At 35.0% G+C, this 9,820-nt stretch overlaps 1 protein-coding gene across 1 annotated transcript; it reads left to right on the forward strand.

Moving 5' to 3' along the window:
• Positions 1–1,184: 1,184 nt before the first annotated feature.
• On the forward strand, positions 1,185–9,150 carry LOC120769465. Its single transcript, XM_040096477.1, has 4 exons — positions 1,185–1,714; positions 8,112–8,492; positions 8,556–8,702; positions 8,764–9,150. The coding sequence occupies exons 1-4, from the start codon at positions 1,393–1,395 to the stop codon at positions 8,913–8,915; spliced, it is 1,002 nt and encodes a 333-aa protein (XP_039952411.1). The 5' UTR covers positions 1,185–1,392; the 3' UTR covers positions 8,916–9,150.
• The last annotated feature ends 670 nt before the right edge of the window (positions 9,151–9,820 follow it).

Here is a 9,820-nt window from a genome sequence, read left to right on the forward strand (position 1 = left end):
AATCTCCAAAAAAATTGTTCAGATCGGATTGCTATAGCATATAGCTTCCCTACAAACTGAACACATAGTTACTAAAATAAATGCATCTTAGCTTCGGTGCAGCCGAAGTTAACGTTTTTTCTTGTTATTTCTATTTCTATTATTCTTAGATTCTAAGCTAATTTTAAAGCCGGTTTGTTTTGGATGTACTTTAAATAAAAAAAGATTTCTAATAAAGAATGAATAATAATAGTTAAGGCACTATACTCAAATATGTCTGCTACATGAAACGTTAAATAAGAAGTACACAAAATTCCTGTTGGCATTCGATAGAAGAGACTATAGGAAAATGATTGGAATACTAACTGGTCACTGTCTGGTGACAGAACGGAGCTGATAGATCGAGAAGACTGCAGGAAATGTCTACAGCAAGGCAATAGGGAAACAATGGATTATCTCTTGTGCACTTGTTCCGCATTAGCAAGACTACGCTGTAAGCATCTGGGTTTCTCATGGTATGCTACGCTGAAGGAGGTATCGATAGTGAGGCCACAGAGTCTGTTAAAACTCACACGCATCATTAAGGATGACTACTTCTCATGAATCTAGTAACTGAACTCCATCAGGTATCGCAAGGGACCAGAACTGGTTTTTGCGTGGCTTATTGGCCTACCAGACTAACCTATGTAGATAACTGAACGAAAACATTTTTTTCTAAACGCACTATCCCTGCTTATTTTCCTTTAATTGAGAACTTACAGAAACCAGTTATTATTAACTATATAATATTTAACAGAGAAACAATGAATAACAAACAATTTAAAATAATAGAAATATTATATAGTTACCTTATGTAATTATTCCACATAAACCACTTTTTATATGAAATAAAGGCATTTGTGTAAGTGAGCGTTAGTGCTGTGTATTAAAGCACAAAAAGTTGCATGCTGCACATGTGGCCAATAATTGAGCATCGGATCGTGCTTATAAATGCAGATATTTCAGATTGCGCTATGACATATTTATGCACACACAAATACAGCACATATCTAAATATGATATGTATACCGATTTATACGTACATATACACATACATATACTATATAATAGTTAGCCGGTTAGTTTTGTGTGTTTGCATGTAAAATCGCAAGACATTATAATCAAATCAATTTTATTCTTATTGGAAGGTGCCATAAAACCAGCTGCAGCAATGCAGTGGCATTCAGAAGCCGGTCAGTTGTGGACGCGTCCACCACGTGTTTGGTGTTTGTGGTGCATTTCTTAAACGATAAAAGCATAGTAAAGAGTTTGAACTGCAGTGGAGATTTTCACAGCGCATGCGCGCCTATAAATCGTGAAAAAAACAATAAATAATAAAACAACAGAAATTTAGTGCTCAATAAAAGTACGAAAATGCATTTGAGACAAGTTTTGGGTCCCGCGTGTGTTTTCGTTTTCTTCTGCTGGAGCGTGTGCGCACAAGATGTGACCACAACATCTGCAGCAACCGCAGCAACAACAACAAATGTTGCTTTAGAAACATCAGCAACAACAACAAGCACTACATTAGAGGGCGCTAGCACTGCTGAAATATCAAGCACCGCCAGCTCTGTGCCTGCAGTCACCCCTCCAACCACTATATCTGTTAAAACGAGCGATGAGACTAAAGCAGCCGACAGCGTTGCGAATGGTAATGCAGCAGCAAGTGCTTCGAAGCCGAAGAAATATTTTACAGGTGAGAAAAACATTAATGTTACTACTATATAAAGAGAATAAAAGTATTTGATAAAATTGAAGAAAAAGTGTTGAAAAGTATAAGTGCCAAATCGCAATACAAATTGCATACATTCAAAATAATATATTCGTAAAAAAAATAAAACAAGTTTGATAGTTAATCCTCAATCTTAGTTTGTTAAAAGTCGCGTCAAGTGCAGGCATCCTGACTACTCTTCTTGAATTTAGCAAGTGAACTCCATCTGGTCTCGCAAAGAACCAAACTGGTCTATGCTTATTGCTGGCTTATTGGCTTACCAGATTAATTTAACCTAACGTAATCCTCCATATCTATTACACTTAGAATACTGCATATTAAGTTTGGCGCTTGGTGTGTAACACCAGGAAGGAAACGTCGGAGACCGCCTGTTAATCTGCCTGCCAGTATAAAGGTTATCTAGTCCTTCAGTTTTTCAGATATCAATATTAAATTTTGCATACGTCCTTCTCTCGCCAAGAACCTACTTATTTGTCGGAATCACCGATATCTGATAACTATAACATATAGCTGCCATACAAACTGAACGATGCAAATCAGCTACTTGTATGGAAAACTTTTTTGTTTGACAAGATATATTCATGAAATTTAGCATACATTACTCTTTAAAGCAAGGCTATAATTTCTGAATAATTCATTCAGATCGGCACACTGTAGCAAATAGCTTTCATACAAACTGACCTATCAAAATCAAGACCTTGTAGGAAAAACTTTTTTATTTGATAAGATATGTTAACTAAATTTGACATAGGTTATTGTCCAAGGCAAGTCTTTAATATCTGAACATATTGTTTAGATCGGACAACTATAGCTGCCATACTAATTGAGCGACTAAAATCAAAAGAAAGATCTTTTTATACCCTTTTAGTCTATAATAAATGCACCTGTGAAGAGTATTATAGATTTGGGGCAACCGATGTTAACGTTTTTACTTTCATTTCTAATTCAAATTCGCAGTTTAGTAGACTTTTTTAAATTCAAATCCGCAGTTTAGTAGACAAACAGTGCGATCGCCATATATACGTAGATGTATACATACCTACATATAAACACTACCATCACAACATGTCTGTGCGCTTTTAAGTCTAATTCTACCAAGTATGCTTAAAAACATGACATATAAACCAATTATAAGCACATAATTATCTAATTAGTAATTCGCCGCACGCCGTGTCGTATGAGTAACCTTTCTTGCTACTAACTTTACATGACCTGCTTCAACGCATCAGATGCTTTCTGCTATATTTACTGCTTTTGATTGTTGCAGAGCATGAAATATTGAAATAATTTTGGCTGAAATAAGACTATAATTGATCGGAAAAAAATATATAAAAAAATAGAAAAAAATATTAAGAAAAAAAAATTTTAAATTAAAAAAAAATATTTTAACAAAAGTATTTAAAAAAAAATACTGAAAAAAATATCAAAAAAATTTTTGTTTTTAATATTTGCGTAATATTGATGGCTTTGTTAGTAGAAAAACAATCAGATTCAATTTATTTACATATTGCGAAATAATAATTCGACCTCCACACAATTCAAAATCAAATACGATAATTGATTTCAGCTTTTAACGCAAAAGTTCTTAATTTCATGCGCGCTTTAGTGTTCGCTGTACAAGTATGTGCGTGAATGTATGTATGTATATTATAGTATAGTAGATATATGTGCAGCTGTAACATTAACCGTGGCTTATTTCTACTCAGTGTATGTTGTTGTTTACTTATTCACATGTGTACACTCTAAGCCTCACAACAACAGCAACACCAACAATTGTAGCGCGTCATAATCACAGCAGCCATTTAAATGAAGGTCAGCCGCTTCGAAGGCAGCATTTCAAGCGCACAATTGTGTGACCTTTGATATGCGCTGATTACGTGCCTACTAATTTACAATTATCCATTCTAAGATCACTTCGTACACAGATGAATTTATGATATTGACGCAGGGCAAATTGTGTAGGCTTTTTTATTCTGCGCAAGTTAATAATGCGAATACTAGTTCATTGTTGCAATTATATATATAAATATATATGTGCTTATGCTTGTATATTATTAAGCTAAATTTGCGCTGAAATAATGCGCTAGATGTTGTTAGCGCTTTCACATATACATATATTTACTTAAGTAACACTGATAAGTGTAGACAAAATTTATGATTCATATACATTGTATTATATTGTAGTTGTAAGATAAAATGCGAAATAATGAAAGTGAATAATAAAATGTTTTCTGTGAAGATAAGGTATTTTTTCAATTGCACATTTTCGTACTAGGTTAGGTTAGGTTAGGTTACTCTGATAGGCCAATAAGCCACGCATAGATCAGTTTGGTTCATTGTGATGTCAGATCGAGTAGAGTAGTCATCCTTTCGGATGCCAGATGGACTTCAGTTACTAAGTCTAAGAGTAGTCATCGTTTAGGATGCCTGCGCTTCACGCGAATTTTAACAGACTCTGTGGCCTCACTATCGATATTTCTTTCAGTGTATCATACCGTGGGAACGCCAAATGCTTACGGTGGAGTCTTGCCAATGCGGAACAAGTGCACAAGACGTGTTCCATGTTTTCCTTGGTGCTTTGCTCTAGACACTTCCAGTAGTCTTCTCAATCTTTTAGCACTAATCTGTGGGCGTTTATATCGAGTGCCAATAGGAATTTTGTGTACTTTAGTTATGCACAATGCATGGGTTTCTCAATGTTGAGCACGTTTTCGGTTAGCCGCACGCCATTTTTGGCAATCTCAATGCCTTTGTGTCCTGGCACCCAGCAGAAGTGAAATTGCACTTTCCACTGCTGCCCTGCTTCCTAAATGAGCGTACTAAAAAATAACTTGTCAATTTTATACTGTTCACTTAGGTTTTTCTGTCTGAGTACAGTACAGTTTTGTGCCAACTAGGCAGATTTTTTCGGTTAAAATAATCTGAAACTAAAAAAATAAAAAAAAAATTAATATTTTTATTTCACATGAATATAGATAATTATCAAAGGACTAGTCAACATTTTAGACTAAACAAGTAAGGAAGGGCTAAGTTTGGGTGTCACCGAACATTTTATACTCTCGTATGATAAAGTGATAATAATTTACATATTTTTTTATTTTGCTGTAAAATTTATTAGATTAGATCAGTTTGTGTACTTTGAGTATTGAATTGTATTTTCATTTCCTAATGTATATATTATACAGAGAAGGCATCAGGTGGAATTCAAAATAGCGTTATATTGGAAGAAGGCGTGGTTGTGAACCGATTTCACCCATATTGCGTACATGTCATCAGGGTGTTAAGAAAATATTATATACCGAATTTCATTGAAATCGGTCTAGTAGTTCCCGAGATATGGTTTTTGGTCCATAAGGTCCCATTTTCAATTTTTAAAAAAAGCCTGGGTGCAGCTTCCTTCTGCCATTTCTGACGTTTTTTGTCATTCATTGTATATGGAAATGCCTGAAGGAAACGACCCTATAGAATTTGGTTGGCATAGCTATAGTAGTTTTCGAACAAAAACCTTATTAGGGGACGGGGTCACACCCACTTATATATGCCCCTCCCTAATGCGATCCTTTGTGCCAAATTTAACTTTAATATCTTTATTTATGGCTTAGTTATGACACTTTATAGGTTTTCGGTTTTCGCCATTTTGTGGGCGTGGCAGTTGGCCGATTTTGCCCATCTTTGAAGTTACCCTTCTTATGGAGCCAAGAAATACGTGTACCGAGTTTCATCATGATATCTCAATTTTTACTCAAGTTACAGCTTTCACGGACGGACGGACAGACAAACATCCGGATTTTAACACTACGCGTCACCCTGATCACTTTGGTAGATATAACCCTATATCTGACCCTTTTAATTTTAGGACTTACAAACAACCGTTATGTGAACAAAACTATAATACTCACCTTAGCAACTTTGTTGCGAGAGTATAAAAAAGATGGCGGCAGAAAAAGTAGTTTTTTAGCTTACAAAATCAAAAATATTATCAAAAATCCTATTTCTTCGGACATTACCTGATAAACTTAACCTAGACATTTGAAAACGGAACTGCATTTCCACATTTGTGAATTTGTTTGTTTGTCGTACATTGTGTGTGTACCCGGAAATTTTAAATGAAACACAGAATATTTATTTATTCTTCAATGTATATTTTGTCGCCTTCAAAATAATCCCCTCAGATGTAATACACTTATGGCAACGATTTTTCCAGTCCTCGATACACTTTTCATAAGCATTTTTTGCGATGGTCTTCAGAGAATTTTGTTTTGTCTGTCTGACCGACTGAAAACGGGTTCACAATTGTGACCTTTTTTGACGGATGCTCTCACGCAAACGTCTCAATACGGCCAAATTGAACTCTTTTTTGACCGTCTGCCCCTACAGAACAAATTCACGATGCACCAAACCCTGAATATTGAAAAAAATAATGAAAATCACCTTGATTTTTGTGCAGCTTTGGCGTGGTTTTTTTTTGGTTTCGGCACATTTCCCCCCCCCAATTCCGATCATTGTTGACTTATTCGCATGTCAAACTCATAAACCCATGTCTAATTGGCACTTATAATGTTCTTCATGAATGTGGAATCGAAATTCGTACGATCAAGCATTTCCAAAGAGAAGTGCTTTCGGTACTCTTTTTGAAAAAAAAAATGCAGCTTTATCGGGATGAGTCGAGCAAGAACGAGTTTCATACTCAAAATATTCACCAAAATCATTACAACGGACTTGCGAGAGATGTCGAACTCTATTTCCATCTCTCTAACACTTTACTGTCCATTTTCAAGCAACATATTCTTCACTTTTTTAATATTTTAATCAGTTGAAGAGGTCGAAGGTCGTTCAGAACGAAGCATATTTTCAAAGATCTCCCGATCGTCTTTTAAAGGGCTTGTACCACTCGTAGGCTTCTGTTTTTGATAAAACCGAATTAGCGTAAGTCTTTTCCAACATTCGCAATGATTCAGCATTAATTTAGTTACAAATATAAAGTTTGAGTCAAATTCTTTGTTCGATATTTTTATCCATTGTAAAAATCGCAACGCACTACTGAGCTGTATTGACTTAGCAGCTGCTGTTAACAAACTGGCTGATAGATGGCATTCCTATTTAGCGTAGTAATTAAAGTCAGTTCTATCAACTTAGCAAAATAAATTTCTTGGAAATATCATTTACCCGGGAATTCAGTTATAATATCCGGGTGCTTTTTTATTACAATATACAGCTTTGGTTAAGGGAATAAGTCCAACCTTTGTCAAGTGATCAAGTCATTTACGAGAAGTGTTGACTTCTTTCTGTCAATCAGAGAAATCGGTGGCAGAAGCACATCGAGTACTCCAAAAAGTTTACGGAGCTGCTTCCCCAAGTGTAACAACGTGTCGTGGCTGCTTTCGTTGCTTTAAATACGGCGATTTCGATATTAACAACCATCCGGTGAAGGAAGAAAAACCTTTAATCGTCAACTATAGACGTTTTACCATGGGGATCAATGTCAAATGCAACAAGAGCTTGCTACAGCATTGGGAGTCGCCTGCTAAGCTATTTCAAAGCGACTACATGTGCTGGAAATGTTTTAGAAACAAGGAACTTGGGTTCCTGATGATTTCAATACAAGGAAAAATGTGATTTTGCTACATGGCAACACTCGACCTCACGAAAACACTTAAATAAGAAGTCCTATCCCACCTCTTATATTCCACAGAAATTATACTGTCCCATTATTATCTGTTCTTAGTTAATAGCTTTTCAATAACATGAAATTTTTGAATTTTTAACTTTTAAATTTAATACCAACGCTTTCATGTCAGTTTAACGCTAATTACAATTTTGACAATTTTTTAAAAATCCCTTAAAAGTAATATTTTATGAAAGTCAAGGATTAAAATCATCTAATGAAATATTCTTCAGAATATTTTATTACCGTTTCTCATTAAGGTACAGTCTGTCTTCAGAGGCCTAAAATGTAAATACTTTTTCGTTTCCGGTTTGTTTTGAAAATATTTGTTTCTTTGCCTTTAACACGACTATCGAACAAAAATCACAAGGTTCAAACGACTATAGAATAAAATTATAGCACCTTGAATTTGATTGATCTCATATGAAAGCCATTAATCCCCAATTTTTAAATATTATTCTACATGCTTTATGCCTTATTGGCCGTCTAAAAATCACAAATCGTTCTCACAACAAAATAATAAATTTTATTATAATTGCGAAGGAATTTAAATCAAAAGTAAAGCCTTGTAATAGTAGCATTCTACACATAGATCTCAGATCACAACTTTAAATTATTACATCAAGGAACTTAATATTTGAATGTTTTAATTTTTCATACTTCATTTATTATATTCCATTATTATATATTTTCCAGTTGGCGATCTACCCGTTTGCAAACAAAGCAGCCCTGAATTAAACGACTGCATGAAAAATCTCTTACAAAAGTCCTTGGAACGCCTGAAAAACGGCGATCGCGACTTGAATATACCGATAATCGATCCGTACAAGCTAAATCGCACGACATTTCAGTATGCCAGTGGCACCATACGCGGACGCATAATAATGCGTGATGGACTCACATATGGATTTTCGAAATTGGAAATCAAATCGCTCGACTTTAAAATAAATGGTAATAAAGTCTCAATAAAATCGCTCTCATTTGTGCCAGTGATAACAATCGTGGGCAATTACAAGGCAGAATTAATACTAAACAATATACAATTGCGGCCCAAGGGTGTCTTCAATGTGTCGCTGGGTGAGTTGCTATATTTGATGAATGTGAATTTAATGCGATAAATTTTTTTGTTGTTATTTGCAGTGAATGTGAATATTGACCAATCATATGAGGGTACTTTCTACGAGGCGGATGGTCATCGTTTTGTGCGCATGAGCAGATTCAACGCTGAGCCTAAGGTTGGCGACTTTAAACTGTCGGCCACTGGTGTGTTTCCCGACCCAACATTGAGTGAGTGAAATTTATTATTAAATTAGGAATGTGGCGTTAAAAATAATCCTTTTTTTTGCAGATGAGCTTGCTGTAAATATTGTGAATCAATATTGGCGTCAAATCTTTCAAGTTTTCTTGCCCGAAACACGTCAATACTGGGGCCCAATGCTGCTGCAACAGCTCAATGATATTATGTCTGTTGTGCCATATGATGTTTTTGTTGTTGATTAATATTTTTACTGAGACAGCGGTTTTGAGTTGTACTGTTCAGTTATTGGTGAAATTATATAGCAGCAGAGCAAGTTCGGCGCTTAAGTCTTTCGTTATTACCTTCATTAGTAGACGCCGGCGTTGCAAAATGGAAAAAATCTTGAGAGTATTAAGTGCTTGTAATTGTTATGACTTTCATTTTGTAATGCAATCGCGTTTTTGAAATTTTTAATAAAAAAGAAATTCTAATTATAAACGTTTTTGTTGAGGTTTGAAAAATCATCGAAGTCACGTGTGTACAAACACGAAACACTGTCACGAGAGTGTATTACAAACTGATACTCATTCAAAATGCATGCTTAGGAGTAGATAATGTGATTAAAAATATGTATGTATATATAATTCATATATGTAATGTGTATGTGATTAGCCCATTCGATTTAGCCCGCTGTCATTCTGTATATACATGTACTAGAGCGTCAGTTTGTGAGATATTGATCTGAAATTTTGCGCCCGTTCTTATCTCCCTAAGAAGCTGTTTATTTGCTAGAACCACAAATATCGCGCCAATATAGCATATACCTGCCATATAAACTGATCGATCCAAAACCGGTTCTTGTATGGAAAACTCTTACATTTTGCTAGATATTTTCACGAAATTTTGCATAAGGTATTACTGAAAGCAATGCTTTAAATTCTGAAGAAATCGTTCAGATCGAACTATTATAGCTTATAGCTGCCATATAAACTGAACGATCAAAAACAAATTCTTGCAAAGAAAACTCTTTTATTTTACAAGATATTTTTTCGAAATTTTGTATAAAATATTACTGAAGACAACCCTACAATTACCGAAGAAATTGTTCAGATCGAACTATTATAGCTCATAGCTGCCATACAAACCGGCTGACCAAAGTCAAGCTCTT

The sequence above is a fragment of the Bactrocera tryoni genome, chromosome 2, assembly GCF_016617805.1.
Source record: "Bactrocera tryoni isolate S06 chromosome 2, CSIRO_BtryS06_freeze2, whole genome shotgun sequence".
NCBI classification, from domain to species: Eukaryota; Metazoa; Arthropoda; class Insecta; order Diptera; family Tephritidae; genus Bactrocera; species Bactrocera tryoni.

Excerpts from the sequence above, each read along its gene's own strand:
- LOC120769465 (XM_040096477.1), top strand. The coding sequence starts at position 1,393 with ATGCATTTGAGACAAGTTTTGGGTCCCGCGTGTGTTTTCGTTTTCTTC. Across the intron at positions 8,493-8,555 it reads TGTCTTCAATGTGTCGCTGG|TGAATGTGAATATTGACCAA; the intron begins GTGAGTTGCTAT and ends TGTTATTTGCAG. Across the intron at positions 8,703-8,763 it reads GTTTCCCGACCCAACATTGA|ATGAGCTTGCTGTAAATATT; the intron begins GTGAGTGAAATT and ends TTTTTTTTGCAG.